The 20,834-nt window shown below is 30.1% G+C and overlaps 2 protein-coding genes across 2 annotated transcripts; both read left to right on the top strand.

The window, feature by feature from the left end:
• Positions 1–935: 935 nt before the first annotated feature.
• On the top strand, positions 936–4,216 carry LOC107941315 (uncharacterized). The gene is made up of 4 exons (XM_016874875.2): positions 936–1,125; positions 1,691–2,765; positions 3,165–3,548; positions 3,714–4,216. Coding segments are annotated over exons 2-4 (1,434 nt in total). The 5' UTR covers positions 936–1,125; positions 1,691–1,717; the 3' UTR covers positions 3,716–4,216.
• Positions 4,217–19,164: 14,948 nt separating this feature from the next.
• LOC107941317 (probable BOI-related E3 ubiquitin-protein ligase 3) lies at positions 19,165–20,582 on the top strand. The gene is made up of 3 exons (XM_016874876.2): positions 19,165–19,409; positions 19,506–19,857; positions 19,951–20,582. The coding sequence occupies exons 1-3, from the start codon at positions 19,354–19,356 to the stop codon at positions 20,476–20,478; spliced, it is 936 nt and encodes a 311-aa protein (XP_016730365.1). The 5' UTR covers positions 19,165–19,353; the 3' UTR covers positions 20,479–20,582.
• The last annotated feature ends 252 nt before the right edge of the window (positions 20,583–20,834 follow it).

Consider the following 20,834-nt stretch of genomic DNA (forward strand, 5'->3'; position numbering starts at 1 on the left):
ATTTTAATTATGTTTGAAATCAAATATTTAATCATTTTAGTAATTATATCAAATATATTTGCAGGGTCTTAGGTTTTACGTTATTTGTATTTTTTTTCTTAAAAATAAATTATTTAATAATTAATTTCACTAAAGTAAAGTTATTTAATATTTTTTAAATTATAATATATATTTTTAACAGAACTTGATAAACATGTGTTTTGAAATATTATTATAAAATAATAAATGTCTATAACTAAAAGTAAAATAATAGTGATTTATTCATTTAAACATTTTCTTTCACTACATGATTATTAATTAAAAATTTTAAATCAGAATTGGTTAAAAAAAAATGTCATAATTTATTTCAAAGTATCAATGAAATAAATTTGGACTTCATACAAATTGAAAACTTCTCCTATTGAAAATTATTCACAAAACTTCACATAATTCAAAAATATTCATTTATTTTATTAAAAATATAACTAATTTAATATATAAAAATTAATTCAAAAAATAAATATCATAATTAAAATCATTACTTAAAAATTAAATTAAACCACAATAATTAAAAAAAACAATTTGTTATACATAATTGTTTAGTAATCTTTTTGAAAAAATAAAATAAAAAGTTTTACAACATAACACTAGACAGTGATAATGAAATAAATAAATAAATTGGGAAAATTGTTATACATATATATATATTTCCTTTGTTTTAATTCCTTAATTAGTGTAATGGTACACTTTTTTCTTAAATAATAAATAATTTGATATAATTTAATTAATACATACATTCAGTTCGTACATTGCACCAATAAAAAACTAATAAAATATATTTAATATGAATTATTAGTATATTAAATTTACAGAAATTTTTTTAAAACATATCAAAATACATGAATATTTGAGAATATTGAGATAATATAAAATATAAATCAAAGATCTGGACCTGTAATCTTCAAAGCCCAAACCTAACCGAGTACATTTTATGAAGCAAAAGGGAAAAAAAGGTGCTTCTTCCTGTTCTCCCGAGAAAATGCCGTCTCCATTTTACTTCTCTTGCTGCTCATAATCACAACTTTTTAGCCTTTCAGCTTTGAATTCACTGTAGAAGTTGAAGGAAGGCGATTCGTTCAACCAAAGGCAAGTTCTTTTTATTTTTTCACATAATCAAATTGGAAGTTTCTTGGGTTTTTTTTAAATTTTTTTTTACAGGTATCTGGGCATTTATTTCTGTTAATTTTTTATGTTATGAATTGGGGTTTTTTTTTAAATATTGTAAAAATTCAGAATTTAAAGCAAAGTTCATTTTTTGGCTGTTATATGTTTTGTGATAGGATGAATTATATGATTTCTTCTGGATCTGTTTAGAGTTTTTCATGCATGAATATGTTCAAAAAATGAAAATTTTATGGGTTTTAATTTACTATCAAATATATCCTACCAATTGGTATAAAAAAACCAGCTTGAATTGTGGTAGCTATGAAATGAAGAAAATTATAGTTTCATCTGCAATAAGATAGCTTGACTGTTTTTGTTTCCTTAATCTATTTGTAGGAACTAAAATTAAGCTAGCAATCGAGTTTAATCCGGTTTTTCAAATAATTTTGCTTGTTCTATTTTGGAGATTTTACTGTATGACAGATTTCGCCTTAAGGGTCTTTTGATTGATGCCACTTTTGAATTTCTATTGTTTGTTGAAACGTAGGTAGCCGGTATACATTGGTAGAATTTAATGGCAGGTGATGATGGCCTGCCGTCTTTGGGTCGTGTAAAGATTACTGATCTCATACCCTCAGAGGGCTTACCTTCAGACTCTTACAAGCTGTCAGTCTCTACTTTATCACAATCGTTTGCTCAATATTCAGCTGCTGTCATTCAGTTTCCAGCTGGTGATGGAGCTCTTTTGAGATCCGGTTTAGATTCTGCTTGCCTTTACTTCCAACAAAGGGAAGCATACCCATCCGCGGACATGATTCACACAAATGATTCTCGTGAATGGTGCAAAACGTCTGGTTACTATGCTGATCCGCAACTTTGGCAAGAAACATATGATTATAGACCAGGCTTAACTCCTATAGAGCCCAGTAATGCGATGGAGCTTCCTCCGGGTGGTTTGCCCGACATATTTGGCTTGCTTGGTAAGGCAGCACGAGGCGTACTGGATGCTATGAGCTATTACTTGAATTTGCGCAGCTCTCCGTTTACCGAAATACTTGATAACGTACCATTAAGAAGCAGGGAAGTATCATCTTCGGTATTATCTGTATGTTGTCATGCAAGGCCTTCTTTTCATGGGGCACAACACCACAATTTAACAACACAGGATGATGGTCAATTGATGATGTTCCATGACCATGATCACCAGGTTGATAAAAGCTTAATATCTGTCGTTAAGTCAGATAAGGCAGGTTTGCATGTAAGAGATTTTCATGGTCGGTGGTTTCTTGTTGATGGGGACCTTGGTCCTCAAGAAGCTGTCGTTTATCCTGGACTAGCACTTTATCAAGCAACTGCAGGTTATGTCAATCCTGCACTGCATAGGACAGAGATTAATAATATTCCGGGTAACATGTATGGACGATGCTCTTTGGTTTTCAAACTCATGCCCAAATCCATGACCAGTCTCAGTTGCTCGGAGATGAGAGCAGCTGGTCATGGGGTTGAAGCTCAGTTCCAGATTCCAGTGCCAGTTGATGACTTCATGCAGAGATCTCACCCAACTGATCAGCTCTTTAATAGAAACACTTTCCAGAGCTTCAGTTTCCCGACTGCCCAAGACGGTAGGCAGTTTTTCTCGATATATATGCAGCATTTTCTTATACTAGTTTTGGTCCTAGAAAAAGCAATAAAATGACTATAATAGGAAAATATTTTCACAATTGTCTAGCTAGTTCTCCAAGTGAAGAACAATAGAAATCATGCCTAGAAATGTGAAGGGTATTATCGATACCCTTCGTTAGTAACGAATGCTGCACCGGGATTATTGTTGAATTAATGTTTTCACCCCAAAATTTCCAAAAATACGGGCAAGATAGGGGTTTCAATAGTTTGATCTGGACATAACATTTTGGCCTTCTTGATGTTGGATTATCGTTTTTGTTATATTATTTTTCTGTCCATGTAGCCTTAGTGAGAAGTTGTTAACAGCAGGTCCTTGGATCAATGAAATGCTGGTACAGGATCTATGAAGCCCTTGATGAGAAGAAGGAAGAATAATACAAGATGCAAACCTCTGCCTCCTTCCAAGAGATTACGGCTTGAGGCTCAACGTGTCCTTAAGGAAAGGGTTCAGGATATTGCAGACAAAAAGGGCATCAAACTAAGGTTTTGTAACCTAAAAGAGTGCGAGAATCACATTCATGCACTTGATAGCCCTTGTGCCAATATCAGAATGGAAATCGGGTGGCCACATGGAGTGCCATTTGTTCATCCCCATGATTTACCTAATAAGGCAAAGATTGGTTTTCTTGAAGCATATGAACCTGGTTGGACTGCAACTCATGATATGGATTTAAGCCTGACGGAACCAGGACAGGCCAGCCAACAGTCAGCTAACTGTAACTGTAAGTCTCTTGTTTATGTTTCTGCCAACACCAAGAAAATTTTGCTAGGTTTATCTCGAGCATTTTTAATCGTCATTAATATAAGCTAAAGTGCATTGGATTTCTTTTTCCTCTGATGATGATCTGAATGCTGTTAACCGAATGAGTTATATATATTGTCTGCAGGAACCGGAATGTAGTTCCCTTTTGTGCAATTATCCTCAATGAGCTCATTTGTGGTGACCGGCTTGGAGGATTTCAACTCGGAGGTTATGTATGACATGAGCTTTTCTGCTGAACCAGATTTGAGTTGTACTTCAACTGCCAATTCTCACAGAACACAACACCACAACACATCTGCAGACCGAGTATTGTCTGCAGAAACCAATCTGGATTTCCAACGCAACCAGCAGGATTGTTTTGTTGAAACCCCAGCCCTTTGTAAACTGAAAAGGTTTTCACTGTATCGATTAGCAAACAAGACAGGTCACTAAACATGTCTGTGTAAACTATAAGGAAAGAATACATTTGTATGTGAATAGTTAGTTTCTTAGGTAAATTTCACTCTTTGTGGTCTCAAGGTTCTTCCATTGCTCATTTCTTTTTGGTTTCTTGAGTTCCCTCCATGTTTCAGCTTTCATTTTGTAGAGAAAGCAAAAATTGAGGAATAACAGGGATCTTTTCAGTTTGATGACTTGTTACAGTGGCAGTTGATGCAATTTTTACAGATACAAATCTACTTATTTAGAGGAATATCCTTTGTTATTATATTTATTAAAGGCTCATTGGTACATATAGTTGTGATCAAGGTGTATGGGTTAGCCCAAATTTAGTAAATCTTTGTTTAGGGTCTCAGCGGGGTTACGTAGACGGTTCAACTCTTGAACATGTCTATCATGTCGGATTTAACTGTAGCTCGTTCAGTAGTAGCCAGTGTTAGGTTTGCAGCCTTAACCTACATTTAGGCACCACAAACACAAACAATACCAATGAGATCTTCTTATAACTAATTGGGCCTTACGGTGCAACTGCTTGCACTGGTTAAATGTATGAATCCTATTAAGGAAATGATTAAGGGCATTATCCAGAAGAGTACAAGAAGCCGAACATGCAAGTATTCTGATTCCAGTTGATGTTGATCCGTGTGATTAGTGAAAGATGATACCTATCTGCGATCGCAGCACCTACCATAAGAGTGCATGAGGCGATGAGCATGTAGTGCTGACTGAACCTAGCAGATGGAAACAGCTCCACCATAGGAGTTCTCTATCAGCCAGTGCTTGTGAGTGATTCCTTCAGGTGTTGTGATACGGGGTTGCGCGCGGACCAAGATCGAGTTGCCAAGTCACGGGAAACTCTTACGAAAACCCTAAACAATCAGATCCGAAACGAAACAGAAAAATTAAAAGATTAGAACTTTGAATTTCCAGATCTGAAATAAAATTCCCAAATCAGCAAAGAATCAAATTGAGAATAGAAATAAGTGTTAGGGTTCTTGAAACCCTCAAGGAGATTGTGATTCTGCCCAATTGAACACCAAGATAGTTTTCCCCAAATTTCGACAATCTAATTTCACCCAAAAAGAGTATGGAAAAACCCTAGAAATTGGGGATTTTTGGGCTAATTCCTTAAGATAGAAAAAGGCTGAAAACACAATAAGAACAGAAAATAAATTAGATAATGATTCAGCACAAGTAGAAATAAAGAAAGAATTGACAGTAAGAAATTAAAAGATAAGTCCTAAGAAGCCTTGAAATCTCGAAAGATCTCACAACTCCCTTCAAACGGCTCTAATCTCCCCTCCAAAGAATATCAATGGCAAGAAGAAGGTTGAAGATGGCTCCCACAATCAAAAGATTGTTAAAACAACTTCTAAAGAAAACTCAAGAGAGAAATCTTGGAGAAAACTCAAAGAAAATTCTGCTCTCAACAAATCTGAAATTTTAATAATAATGATAAGTGTTTAACAAGGTGGACAGCCATGCCTTTAAATAGGCCTTATAACTAGTCCTAATCTAATTAGAAAACTAAAATAAAAAAAAACTCCTAATTATTTTAATATGGAAATTCGGTCAAAGGTCATTTTATCTGGGACTCTTGGACTGAATATTGACATAAAAATTTAAACTAAGTAAATAAATAAATAAAAATAAAAATAAAACTTTACAACTTGGGCCACTTTGACAATTTGGCCTGATTTTCAACTAAGTATGGATGGATTTCTTGATTGGGCTGGGAATTTGCTTATTGGGCCTCGCCTTCAAGAATTTGGGCTTTTGTGACTCGTATCATGTTGACTCAGCTTTCAACTGCAAAACGGTGGTCGGGTTTCAGATGGCAGCTCGATGAGTGTTGTGTTACCGTAAAACTCTTCCAAATTGTAAAAAGCCCTTAGTTGGGGAAGAAACATGGGGATAACTACATCACCTGGAACTATGACAGGAAGAAGCATGGCTAAATAAGTTTTAACAATCAAGAAACTAGCTTACTTGATCAGGGTACTCAATCATGCTGGACATTAATGTGCCACATTGCCATTATTAACGACATATGTTATAGGATATGTGTATGTATCCAACACGGGAAAATCCAAAATTTTCAAGGCTGCTCCATAAATTTGAAGGTATTTAAAGGGCCATTTTTCCCAAAATCGTGTTAAAAAATGTGTTGGACATGGTAGTTCAAGAAAAATCAAGACTCGCTATGACACAAGAGTATAGTAAGAGAGCTGAAAATCAATGCCGGAAGCATTAGATTGGTTGGCACAAAATCCCTAATGTAAATAATTTGTCTCATTAAAATCTAAAAGCATCCATGAGTTCGGTTTTGTATTTCCAGATGAAATTTTGCCATAATATTTCATGTCAGCCAAATCTCTTATTTTGGATCTACATTGAAACTCAAAAGACTATTATATTCTCCTTTTCTCCAAGTTCCAGCTTCCTTTCATCTTGAAAGATAAAACACACACAAAAATACTAGTTATTTCGTCATAATTACCAAAATAATTTATTGAGAGCGAAACAACATTGAGTGTATTTCTACGTCAGGTTCGATTTCATCCCAATAAATGGATCCAAACTGCTAGTTTTATAGGATACTCTACTCATCTAAACGTTATGTTCCAACATTGCTTAATTTGTTGTACTTGGAGACTTAAATTTATTTGCTACTTTGAAAAACATTCTACAACATTGGTGTGCTTATCTCATTGATTTTATTTTAACTCTTAATTTTAGTCACCAAAATCAAACCTCTGTAATCTCTCTCTATATATAATTGTATAGATACTTTTTAAAATTAATTGTGCTACATATTTCTAAATTATGACTCTCATTTTAAATTGGTTCCTAAATTTTAAGACGTTCTAATTACATTGTCAAACTATCAATGTTATATCAACCAGGTTCTTCCATTATTGAAACCGTTAATTTAACCATTAAATAACATGTAAAATCTTATTTGACATAATTTATAATAAAATTTTTAAAGAAAACTAAAACGTTGTCGCATAACTTTTAAAATCAGGATTTTCACAACATCCATTTTTGTATATTCATTTTTTTCTTTATAAATTATGTCTCATAATATCTGGCATCTCGTTTAACGGTTAAATTAACGATTTTAGCAACAGAATAACCTTATAGACTTATCATTGATAGTTTGAAGATATAATTAGAATGTTTTAAAATTTGAAAACTAATTTAAAACGAAAGTGATAATTTGAAGGGTAAACTATAAAAATAGTCACTTTTGTTTGCCTCGGATTACATTTTAGTCGCTTATGTTTGAAATGTTATATTTCAGTCACTTACGTCATCGTTTTGTTACGAAATGATCATTTTGTAATCAAACCTCTGTAATCTTTATATATCGTTAATTATTTTATGCATATTTTTTCTGTAATCTTTTCATATATAATTGACTGAAAAAACTATTCTTATCTCAGTTGGACGTCCAAGTTGGTATTTAAAACCTATTTGGACTGCCACGTAAGATTGATGTTAGGGAGGTAACAGAGCTTAACAGCAAAGTGACTACTTCGTAACAAAATGATAACGTAAGTGACTAAAATATAACATTTCAAACAATAGAAACTAAAAGACAATTTGAGGCAAACAAAAGTGACTACTTTTATAGTTTACCATAATTTGAATGCCTTTGATGCAGTTGACTCTGTTTTGTACAAAATAAATACCTATTAGCTGAGTTGGTTGGATTGATTTTATATTCCGTAAATCTGGATAAATTATTTTATAGATACTTCCCATTGCATTATTCATAATTCCTTTTCAATTATTTAATAACATTTCAATAAATTTTTTCATGTCATTGACACTTAATTTTGATAATTTTTTATCTCGAACCCCAAACCTAGATTCTCGAGTTCAGGTTCGGGGAATTCATGGTACAAGATTCAGATTTGGGTTTAGGGTTCAAGGTTTGAGCTTCAGAGTTTGAGTTTGGAATTCGAGGTTTGAGGTTTATAATTTAATATTTTAAATTTGGGGTTTAAGGTTCTGGTTCAAAATAAAAAATTATCAAAATTATATATTAATGACATAAAAAAATTGTTGAAGTGTCATTAAATTATTGAATAAGACCATAAATAATGTTGTGAGAAAGATGCATAAAATAATTTCTCGTAAATCTAAATAAATTTTGTTTAAAAACTTTTTACTAAGAGCCCAAAACATGAAAAAAAAGAAGAAGCCCAAAACACTTTCACCAGATTCACCTACACAGCATAATTCTGCTCAATTAAATGAAAATTTCTCATTACTTAAAAATATATCAATACCAATCACACAACTCAAAACATTTTACATTATTAATTTCCCTCCTTCCAATAGTAAGTTTTGAAATAAAAAAAATTACATTTAATTAATTCATATTTTTTTTCTAAATGATAACATATAAGGGCAAAATATCAAAAAAAGCCCTATTTTTTTAAAATTTATCGAAATGGGCCCGATATTTTATTATTTATCGGAATGGGCCATTTTCCCCAAAATCGCGTCCATGTCAGCGCGCTTTGCTTACGTGGACACAAATCACGCCTACGAGGACGCGATTTGCTGACGTGGATGAACAGTTTATGTTTTTTAGCTTGAAAAACTTTGAAAGGCCATAACTTTTGGCTTGGTTGTCCGATTGAGACGATTTTTTTTCTGATTTCAAATAACTTTTCGAGATCTACGCGCTGACAAACAGCTGAAGGCAGTTTGCCGCAGTTTTCGTCGAAAAGGATCTTTTTTTGCCTCTAAATTTTGATTTTTTCGGTTTAAAATTGAATTTTGAAACATTCAAATCATTATTTTCCTTATTTATTTGAAGTAAACTCCGGATTTTTTTTACAGAATTGTTGTATTATTTTTTCTGATTTGACACGTGTATGGAATGGGTCCGATAAATCATCAAAACGTAAGTAATATAATCAAGATAATAACAGTATTTCTATAATATGTCAATTAATTAGTTTAGCTTAGTTGGTTAAGATACTTGCTCTTTTCCCTTAGTACCTTCGTTCAAATCTTGTTAGTAACAATTTTGAATCTTTTTTGTACTTGTTGCTATTGATGTAATATTGAAGAGTTAATTGATTAAAAAAATAAATACAAGTACAAAAAGATTCAAAATTTATTTTTTCAAAATACCAAAAAAGCCCTATATTTTTAAAATTTATCGAAATGGGCCCGATATTTTATTTTTTTGACTGTTGGGTACTGTTCATGTGCGGGCCGAAATCGCGTCCACGTCAGCGCGAGATGATGACATTGCGCTGACGTGGACGCGATTTCCCGAAAAAAGGACCATTCCGGAAATAATTAACAAATAGGCCCATTTCGATAATTTTTGAAAAAAAAAGGACTTTTATTGGTAAATTGCCCAACATATAATTCATGAAAATATATATATAAAAAAACACTGTCACCACATTGTCATGATAATGTCACACATTTTCTTCTAATAAATGCAAGAGGAAAAGAAAAAGATCTGAAGAAGGTAGAAACAAAAATGCAATAACTATAGGTGTGATGATTAATTTCTGTCAAAAAATGTTCAGTACTGTGTTACTGCATATATATATATATGAAAGCAACTCAACATCTACTTCATGGGGTTTATCTTCTTAATAAATTGTCCTTGAAAATAAAAACAAAATAAGAAAAATGGAGGTCCAATCCATTTCAATTCATGAATGATGAAAATCAATTAATAATTTCCAATGGACTGAAACTGGGTTCTGTTTTTTGGGTTAGCAGATTATTGAGGAAATGAATGTGAAAATAACTTTTGTCTTAAAATAGGACAAGAGTAGGGGAAATAATGCACATGGAAAAAGATCAGACCAGACATCATCAGACATTGTAAAATATAAAAATATATTATTTTATTATTAAAAATCTGAAATAAATAATTTGATTGGGAAGTGTGTCATTGATATTGCAAGTGCAAAAAAAGAAAAGAAAAACTTAGTTGCTATTTTCAGGCCCATATTTCCACTGAAATTTCCCAAAAAACTTTTTTTTTATTTAATTTAATGTTTTTTTTTGTTTGTTTGGTTGCCGTTTGCATTATTCATGCAAAGTTGACAGTCACGTTTGCCCTACCAAAGTAAGGTCACCATTTAGTTCAGTAAAGAAAATAAAATATATTATACATAGTTTCGAGGGAAGTGAATATATATATATAAATTTGCTGGCATTTTACATTTTTGTAATATATAAATCTTATAACTTACTTCTATATACAAGATCAAGTAATAAAAAGTTTGATGTTTTTAAATAAGGTTTGAGTTTGATATAAATAGAGAAAATAAAACTTGAAGAATTCATCCTTCAAAATGAGATTGGACCGAACTTGAATCGGGGTTTAGTCGGAACCCTTTTAGGTATTGAAAAATGAAGGGTTAAATTATTTTTGAAGTTTGAACTTGACAATTACTCCACATCAAGGTTTAAACTTGATATTTGTTCTTATACCGGGACTAGAATTTTCTTTTGTCTAAATTAATCCTTGATATTTTCTTGAAAATCTTAAAGTTGAAATCACAATATAAAAAAAATACTAAATTTAAGAATTAATTTAAATTAAAACCCAAATAATAATTTAATCCAAAAATAAAAGATGAATATATTTGTTTGCTCAGTCCAAGCAGGGTATGTTTCCAATTCAAGAAATAATGATAGCTCAAACGGAAACCCAACATCAAGCATTCATTAACACTATTACTTGGTAAGAGCGAAAAAGAAGAAGAAATAAAGTTCAAGAAAGGAAATATTTTTGAAGAAATAGCTAATTTATCTTATATGTCATTATAATATAATTGTCACATTTTAAAATTAATAATTTAATAAATTAAATTAAAAAATTATCTTAAAAGATCATATAATTTCGAGATTTATTTTTAACATTAATTTTATTATAAATTCTTATAATATCTGTTTCTTTTTATATAATGTTTAGAATTGTTCATAGCCCTTCCCCAATCATTAAATAGGAGGATAATGTATTTCAGCGCATTTAAACACACATTCTCTTATCTTGATAATAATATCATACCAATTGAATTAAAATTCAATCCGCAAGTTTAAGATTTTTAAATAATACTTATATATATCATATAAAATGATGAATGTGACTTGGTCAAAGTTATGATTTGAATCATATATAAGTATATATATATATATGTATATGCATATATATTTTTTTATAGATAATAAACTAGATTCCCAGTGAAAAAAAAATACAAAATAGTAGTGCAAGATAATAGATTCTCATTGTGTGTGATATAAAACAAAAAGTTGGATATCACATGAAGAATACTCAATACCCATAACTTTAATAATTTTTTTTTCTTCTTTTTTTGAATTTAATAACTTTAATAAGTTGAATGTGAGAGAAAGGGGAAAAAATAAAGTTAAAGGGAAACCTATATAAATCAAGTCAATTGGTGCTATATATATATAATAATTCAATGCCTTTAAAAGAGGGGAAGCACAAAAAAACATGATCCCCCTCTTCATATCTATCATATTCATATTCTTTTCTCTTTTCTTTTTTTGATTATGTATATATATTTTTAATGTCTTAATTTATGATGACAACATGTATTCAAGAGCAATGACTATCCCAATTTTCACCTTTCTTTTAATATTCTTTATATTCAAGTACTCTATTTTAAAAAATCGATTGGATGTTAGCTCAATTGATATTAATATTGTTGTCAGTGTAGGAGGATGTGGGTTCGAGTATACTGAAATGTATTATCCTCTTATTTAAGAGTTAGGAGGGACTATTCTAGCCTTTATCTCAAGATAAGAACTTATAATGAGATTAATGCTAAAAAAAATTAAAATATAATAAAAATAATAGTAATTGTGGAATTGAAAATTTTCAAAGAGAATATAACAAACTTTTGTGATGACTAAGACAAAACCTTATTATTATTTTGACATTAAAGTAAATCTAACTTTTCTTTAATAATTAACTTTGCCTTTTTCATGTGTTTTTTCTTTCATGATTTTGGTGGTGTGCTGGGTTGAATGTAAGTATAATGATTAATCAATAGGGTTGGATTTATGTGAGCAATAATAGAGCTAGAAAATTGAAAAAAGAAAAAAAGATATGAAGAAAGTACAATGAACAAATAATCATTAATAACCTTTTACATTTAAAAAAAGAAATTGTTGTAATTGGAATCTATATATGTCTATAAAAATACTAAAATGAATCAATACATTAATTCAATTAAAAATTTTATTTTAATAGTAAAAATAGATGAAATTTTTAACAGTTTGACCAATTTACACTTTAATGTAACGTATAGGGAGAGAGAGTAAAATGTAATCCAACTCTTAATACAAAAGCTTCCGTGTAAGGGTGAGTGTTCGATCGAATTGAGTAAAACTTTTTACGTTAATCGAGTTGACGAGTCTTATTTTATCATCCTAATTCAATTTGATTTTTTTAAAAAATTAAATCGAGTGAAATGAAATAAGAGTTGAACCGAATCAAGTGAAATTGTTCGAGTTAAACTAAAAAAATCTAACATGTCAAATTAAAATCTTATTACAATATAACTAATTCTATTTTAGAGTATATAAATTTGAAACCATATATATTTGATAACTTTTTCAAAGCAAAATAAAAAAGAAAAATACTTTAGTATGATAAAATATTTGAATCGTTAATTAACTTATTTAGGTCCCAAAATTATTATTTTAGAAAATTTTTAAATTTCTTTAGATCTTTTTTATAATTTTTAAAAAATATAAAATATTATAAATATTTTGAATTTTTGAATTTTTTTTTGTAAATTTTGTTGAGAGAGAGATCAATTTACTCATTTTCAAAATAGACAGGGATCAAAAGGGTATTTATATCAATCTGTTATTTGAATTGTAAAATTCAACTCGACTCAAATTCAAAACTCGAATAAGTTGAACAACTCAATTTGATTAACTTGAAGTGCAACTTTTTTTTGAATTTTTCGAATCGAATCGAATTGAATTCTACTCATCTCTACTTCCATGATACTTATTACTCTAAGCGTGCTGATTTGATTTTAATTCTAAAAAAAAGCATGATATATGAAATTACTTAAATAACTTTTTTATTAAAAAGTTGATATAATATATCATTACTCTATTTATTTTCACATGATCTAATATTTTCATTGTAATTAGATCCCCACAACAATTTTCACTCATTAATTTAGTCCTTTTTAAAAAATCTAACCTCAATTATCAATTAATTTTCCAACTTCCAAGCAATTGCTTGACAGATCCATGAAAGGGAAATATGAGTAAATGGGAAGTGGCAATGAATTTATTAATGAAAAATAATGGCCCTCACTGTCTGTACGGCCTGCCTTACAAGGCACATCTTTTCTTATAATCTTTTTAATTAATTAATCTAAATAATATATAAACCCATGTGGGTTTATGATAATTAAAATCTTTAGTAATTATTTTAAGATAAAAATATCTTTTATGATTAAAAAATGTCAAGGTTTTTCTTGTATGTTTATTAGAGAAGTCATTTTTGTCTCCTTAAATGAAGCTAATTTGTCTAATCTTTGCTTAAGTTAAAAAAATTTTTAAATGCTAAAACCCTAAAGTGTGAAGCACTTTATATATATTGCTCCAAAATTAAGCTTTTTATTAATGAAGATGGAGATTTGCATTAGAAGCATAACATTAGTACATTATTTTGTTACTATGCGACATCAAATAAAATAAATTATGTGTTTTGTCTTTGTGTTTTAAAATAAGGCATATCTTTATATTCGATTTTAATGTAGGTTGGTAGCATGGCATATATGGAAGAATAAAAATCTATTTGTTTTTCAAGGCTTATCATGGAGTTTAACAGAGACCATTAAGATATTTGTTTGTTGAGCAAGGCCGTATATTGCTACCCATGCGTGGGATCCGTCTAAAGATTCAAACGAAGAGTCCGAGCAAATCTTAGGAACAGTTCTAGAATAAGTAGATTTAGGCTTTTGTAAGCTTTTTTTAGTTTAGCTAGGTTTTCCCAAAAAGAAAATGAGGGTAAAATATTTTGTTTTGTTTTGTTTGAATATTTTGATTCGGGTATTTGAATTTAATGTAAAATTTGATTGAATTAAAATCGAAGTTTGATATGTATAATTATATCAAATTGATGTTTATATGCCGCGTTTCATATTAAATTAAAATTTACGTATAGTTTTGAAAATTATCTCTTAAAAAAGAGTATAAAGTAACATTTAACCTTGAACTTGGTGTTTTTTTTTTATAGTTTAATCCTTACACTTTTTTTTGTCCGCATCAGCTTCGAAATTTGAAAAATTTTCTTAATTTATTTTATTAAAGTGTAATGACATAGCACGTTAAGATTGTGTCATATTATCACTTGAAAATTTTTAAACTTTTTATATAAAATCTAAAAAATAAAAAAAATTCAAATGATAACATGAGACAATCCTAAGTTTTCACATCATAATACCTTAATGAAATATTCCAAAATTAATGATCAAATTGAGAAATTATCAACTTTTGTGACTTGTAATATGAACTCTAGAAAAGTCCAAGGACCAAAAATGAAAATTAGCAAATCGAGGGACTAAATGTTACTTTATCCCCTTCAAAGTATACCAAACTTGAGCACGAAAACAAATAGTAGAAAACAATCCAAACAAGTCTTGTGATGCTACTCTTTTCACCCTAACAAATTCAAATCTTTGCCTTCTGAAAGTTGATTATTATACACTTTCCCACTTTGAACCTTAAAGGCTAAGTTTGTTGAAATTTCTTCAACATAATATATCTAGAGAGAAAAAGATTAAGACTATTATATATTACACATCACATAGTAATTAAATAATAAAAAATATTGAACTCGTATGTTAGTCTGATGATTGGGGTGTTTATTGTCTCAAATGTGATCTGGATTCGAGTTGTGTTAGTCGCGCTGTTAGAGCTTTATCCTCCTTTTATAATTCACTCAAACAAAATTATTTTAGTAATTTATTAACGATTATTATAATACATATATTTGATTAGTTTAGTAAAATCTTATTACGTTGCATGAATAAAGCTAATATAAGTTAACGTGATATGACTATTTCATATATTCGTTTTTCTATCTTTTGGTGTTATTTTTAAATTTGGAGAATTCTAGTGAAATGAATAGACTTGAATTCAAGGGTTAAATTAAATTTTTGGGTTTGAATTTGGGAATTGATATTATTTTTATATTGGGGTTTTATTTTTTATTATTATTTTAGTGATTGATATTTCCTTAAAAACCTTAAAGTTCAGGTCTTAACGTGGAAACAATTGCCATGTTCAGGTCCCAATATGAGAATAATTGTCAAGTTTAGGGGCTAACTTCGATTAAAAAAAAGAAGTTCGAGTACCAATGTAGGAACAAATGTCTAGTTTATCCCCAATGTAGAATAATTAGCAAGTTCAGGGCCTAATTTGGACAAAAAAAGTTTAGACCTTAATATGAGAACAATTGCCAAGTTCAAGTCCTAAATAATGATTTTACCTTATGAAAAAACATCTCATACAATCGCATGTATAGTTTTTTAGACTTTATAAGCGGATTTAGGATGTGACAAGTATATTATAGGATGTAGTAAAAAAAATTAAAACATAGTAATAAATGTGACATTTATCACACACTCAACCAGTTTTTGAAGTCTAAAAAACCGTGCTTTAAATACTTATCATATATATATATGAAGTTAGAATTATACTAAGCGTTCAAATACATCATCATAAGCGATAAATTGAATAACTAATTCAACAACTAACTAAATTTAAACTAACTATAATCAGAATAAATCTGAAAAATAATCCATATATTTATATACGGTGAGACTTGAACATTGATTCTCAAATTTTCCCCTAATGAACCAAAAGTTTTAAATTTAAGGACATAAATTAGGTAAAGTTTATTGACATTTTGGTAAAGATAAAAATAAAATGCTGTCTCAAATTTAATGGTTATCTTAATTCTAGTCCCCCAATAAATCAATGCCCCTCTAATTTTCTTTGGAAGTTCCACCCAAAACATAAAAATTATCATCCATGAAATTCAATTTCGGCCAAACCTATATTTCTAGAAATCAAAATGTGCATAAATTTGTTGGGTTTGATTCAACTTAAATTATTATTTAATATTTTAAAAAATAATTTAATATAAATTTAAATACGGAAAATATAAATAAAAAATGTGTTTGATAATTGACGTTAAAAGCCATATAATATTTAACTTATTTAAATATTTCATTTTTCAAATTTTAAAATTTACATTTATCATCCATTTTTATTATTCAAAACTCAATACTTAGTTTTTCTGATGCGATGTCTAAATCTACTCATAATCCCTTCCCACCCGTAAATAGGAGAATAAACACAATTTTAACGCGTTTGAACCCACGTTCTCTTGTTCTGACAACCATACTAATATCAAAATTCAATACTTACTAAATTTGATCTTTCAATTATTATTATTTTAAAAATGTATCCAAACATTAAAATTTGGTACATAGACAAATAAGATGATTTAAAGTTAAGAATAATAACTTTGTTAAATTATTATTTAAATGTGAATCCATGTACGTTGATACGATAACTTTGATGATTGTATTGGCATAAACAAGAAGCATTCACAAATTACCGAATTTGGGGTTGAATTTTTCATAGCCTTTTGCTTTTTAGCATTTATTATAGACATTAGTTAAGCACGTTTTGTTGTAATTAATAACACTTCAATTACAACACAATGCATACATAATTGCATTTATATATGTTTTTTGAGGTTACAGGATAGTTGTATAATTGTTTGTGTAAGTATTTCATATTCGAATAAATATTATTAAAATTAACTATTATAAAATAAAATTAGTAAATGTAAAATTTTCATTTAAGCCTTTTAAAATTTTAAATTAGTAAATATAAAATTACACTTTGGTCCCTTCTAAAAATAATAAAAATTTGATTTAGCCCTTTAAAAATTATAGAGATGTAGACTATTAAAATAGTGAAATTGTATTTTTATCATAATAAAAATTACAATTTAATTTCGGTCCCCTAAAAAATTTCTTTTACATTTCCCCTAGTTTCGAGGTTTAAAAACGTGATTAAAAGGCATTAATGAGAATTTGGTTCAAAGGTAAAGTTGAAGCTTATAATTCATAAAAAAAAAGGATTATTCTATCACTTAATATTGAAATTTTCAATTTATTTTATTATATTATCTTTAAAATACTTTACTTTTAAAAGTTTATAAAATAATTTGATTATATTTTATAAATAATACACCAAGCATATTTTATAATTTAAATTTAATACTTAAATAATTACATATGAGTTATAATTATATAATTTGTATAAAAAACCTATTTATTAAATTCGTTTTTAAATATATTATAATTAATGATAAAATTCAGTTTCATAAGTCCAGTTTGAATAAAATTGTATTGAAGAAGACAACTTCTTGTCTTAATAAACCTTAATTTTCTTTCAATTCTACCTAATGAAATTTATATGCTTCCATTGAAGTCAAATTTAACTTTTTATTATCATTTAAATCAACGTAGATAAAAAGAATTCAACTAATTATCTAATCATAGATTTCTATTAAACCTATCCAAACTTAAAATCAAATTTGCCCCACAATCATAAAATTAGGTATCACCTTTTTTTTAATTTGAAACCCCAATTGATTGGATTTTTAATTTAATTTTATTATAAAGTTAGATCATGTTTGCTCTTTCTGACACAATGTCTAGAACTTTCCATAACCCCTCCCCATTACATTCAAATTTATAATATAAAGAGACATTAAAAATGAAAAAGCTCCATTATGCTCACGTATTACGGTACCCGAATAACCTCATGTTTCCCATCCCCTTATTGATTAAATCCAGGGGGACCAAAACCACAATTTGACATAAAAAAATACTAAGGTGAAGGAGATGTAGACACGTGGCATGAGAAATGCGGGAACAAAACAAATTATAAGGCTAACGCTTCCATCATCCATTTCCCACATGGGACCCGCATGGATTCAATTTTATTTATTTATTAATTTTTCAAATAGAAAAAGCCAAAGGACCAGCACTCCTTTCCCCGGGTACACCGTACCCGTCCCCTCTTTTCTCTCTCATTATTATTATTATTATTATTATTAATTTTCTCTTTCACAACGCCTCCAACGTTTTTATTTAATTAAATTTAATTTTAAATTATATGTTTGACAATCCCTGGAAGGGTGGGTCCCCTGTCACTTGCCACGCTGGGAAGGTTTTTTTTTTGAGTTGCGGGTCCCACGGTTTGTCCTCATCCCACTCTCAACCTGTCCCACACGTGTACTAGTGGACCCCACCTTTTTTTTCTTTCACGTTGTTTCAGGAGAGGGTATCAAGGAAAAGTTTTCAAAAAAAAATAAAAACAACAGCATCCCCGGCTCAGCTTACGTGGACGTTTATACACGTGGCGGAAACCCTGACTGCCAGTTATTGAATCCTTCATCACGGTAAACCCGGTTATGTATTTCCCTATAATGCCCCTGGGAAGTTACGAAAATTAAGAGCTAATCTATGATCTATGTTCTTTTCCTGATCTAATTCTGGTCTCAGTCCCTGCATTCTTTACATATTTATGATTTAGTCATTCTACTCTTTTTATTTAATTTTTGAAGTCCGATTGTTATCGCTTTTAAAGTAATTTCATTTAAATGACTCGCTTAGTTTAGATTGAATTCTATGCACTTTTAAATTAGTCACGTGCTTAATTTTTTAAAATGTTAAAAAATTCACATAATTCAATTTAATAAAAAAATTTTAACCTTGTTATCCATTGATCTTTAAATATTTAATAAGAAAAAGTAAGGAGACTAAATTTCTGAAATAAAAAAGTAGGACTAAATTATAAATGGAAAGAATACAGGGATCCAGAGCAGAAATCTACTCTTTTTTTTCTTCGTTTTATTGGACTGTGTAATTGAGAGTGAAGTAAGAGAGAGGGAAAGAGGTTAATTTGGCAAAGAAATCCTAAAATAGACAAAATACCCAAAAACCAACAAACAAATCTGCCTTTTTATAACCTTTATTTTCTACCTTCATAAATGCAAAATCTTTATTAAAAAAAACCGAACCGAACCAAACCCTAAATAAACCCCACCCATAACAGCAGCCTTTACCCCCTCTCTATAATTTCTGTTTCTCTCTTTTGTTTCTCCATACCCCCCTCTTAAAAAACCAAAGCCAAAGCAATATCCAACTCGAAACGCTATCTTCTTTTTTCTCTGTAAAAAGATATCTATGGCTGTTGAAGCTAGGCATCTTAATCTTTTCCCCCCTCAGTTTACAGGAAACAGGTTGGTTTCAAATACCCAATTCTCCAATTAACGAATTCTTATTTTTTGAATCGTTTGAAAGACTGAAAATCGGTTTTTTTTTGGAACCTTTTACAGGGAGATGATGAATCCAATTCAAGGAAACGGGAATATGTATCAAACGGAGATTGGGTATGGGGTTCCGTTATCGGGAACCACGACGGTGGCGGAAGGGTTTCTTCCGTTGTATAACTCAACGGCTACGGCGGCGATGAAATCGGAGAGTAGTTTGACGTACAACAACAATGTTCTTCCTTTACCGAGGAAGCGTTCGAGGGATTCGATTAATCCGATCCTTTCGTTTCCTTCACCGGTTCAACAACAAAGTAATAATAACAACGGCAATAATAAGACTTGTTTTCTTGGTCATGATATTTCTTTTCATATGGAGCAACAACAGTTGGATATTTATCGCATCATCTCCCAACATGTGAGTTTTGAATTTTTTTTGTGTGTTTTGAAATGGGGTTTTTCGTTTTTGGTTAATGATTTGATGTTGATGCGATTTGTTTTTTTTTTTTAGATGGAGAAAATGAGAGTGGAAATGGAGGAAAGAAGGAAGAGACAAGCCAGGAAGATAATGGAAGCAATCGAAGGTGGAGTGATGAAGAAACTAAAAGCCAAAGAAGAAGAGATTGAAAAGATTGGGAAATTAAATTGGGCACTCGAAGAAAGGGTGAAATCACTATGCGTAGAGAACCAAATATGGCGAGATTTGGCTCAAACCAACGAGGCAACAGCCAACGCGTTACGGACCAACTTAGAACAAGTACTCGCCGCCGCTGCCAACAACCGTGAGGAAGCGGAAGCGGCGGCGGCAGACGAGGTGCACGATGCACAATCTTGTTGCGGGAGCAACTGGGAAGCAACAGCGGAGAAAACCGTCGCCGGTGGTGGAGGACGGGAGTGTAGGAATTGCGGGAAGGAAGAAGCGTGTGTGCTGCTGTTGCCGTGTAGGCATTTGTGCTTGTGTACGATTTGTGGGTCTACACTTCACGTTTGCCCCGTTTGTAAATCCACTAAAAATGCTAGTGTTCATGTTAACTTGTGATAAACCCCTCAAAGAAAAAAAAATACCCAAAAAATATTTTCAAGAAGAAATTGTTGGATTCCAAAATTTTGTAATTAGTTTAGATTAATTCTTTTTTCTTTCCACTCTTTGAATTCTCCAGTTTGGGTTTTAGACAATTTAGTCCTTAGTATGTTCTTTGTTTTTTTAAAAAAATTATTAATTTCTATTAATACTTGAGAAGAAAGGAGGAAATTGCAACGAATTTTGCTTTTGTTTCTTCCAACAATGATGAGGTAGGGAAATTTTTTGCATTTGGTGTCTATAGTTTTAGTAAATTTCATTCTTTTAAAATTTAATCTTATCACTTTTTTAAAAAAAATTGCAAATTGTTTATT

The sequence above is a fragment of the Gossypium hirsutum genome, chromosome D01 (genome assembly GCF_007990345.1).
Source record: "Gossypium hirsutum isolate 1008001.06 chromosome D01, Gossypium_hirsutum_v2.1, whole genome shotgun sequence".
In the NCBI taxonomy this organism is placed as follows: Eukaryota; Viridiplantae; Streptophyta; class Magnoliopsida; order Malvales; family Malvaceae; genus Gossypium; species Gossypium hirsutum.

Coding starts and splice junctions, on each gene's coding strand:
- LOC107941315 (XM_016874875.2), top strand. CDS start 1,718: ATGGCAGGTGATGATGGCCTGCCGTCTTTGGGTCGTGTAAAGATTACT. Junction 2,766..3,164: donor TTTCCCGACTGCCCAAGACG/GTAGGCAGTTTT, acceptor ATGCTGGTACAG/GATCTATGAAGCCCTTGATG.
- LOC107941317 (XM_016874876.2), top strand. CDS start 19,354: ATGGCTGTTGAAGCTAGGCATCTTAATCTTTTCCCCCCTCAGTTTACA. Junction 19,410..19,505: donor CCTCAGTTTACAGGAAACAG/GTTGGTTTCAAA, acceptor AACCTTTTACAG/GGAGATGATGAATCCAATTC. Junction 19,858..19,950: donor ATCGCATCATCTCCCAACAT/GTGAGTTTTGAA, acceptor TTTTTTTTTTAG/ATGGAGAAAATGAGAGTGGA.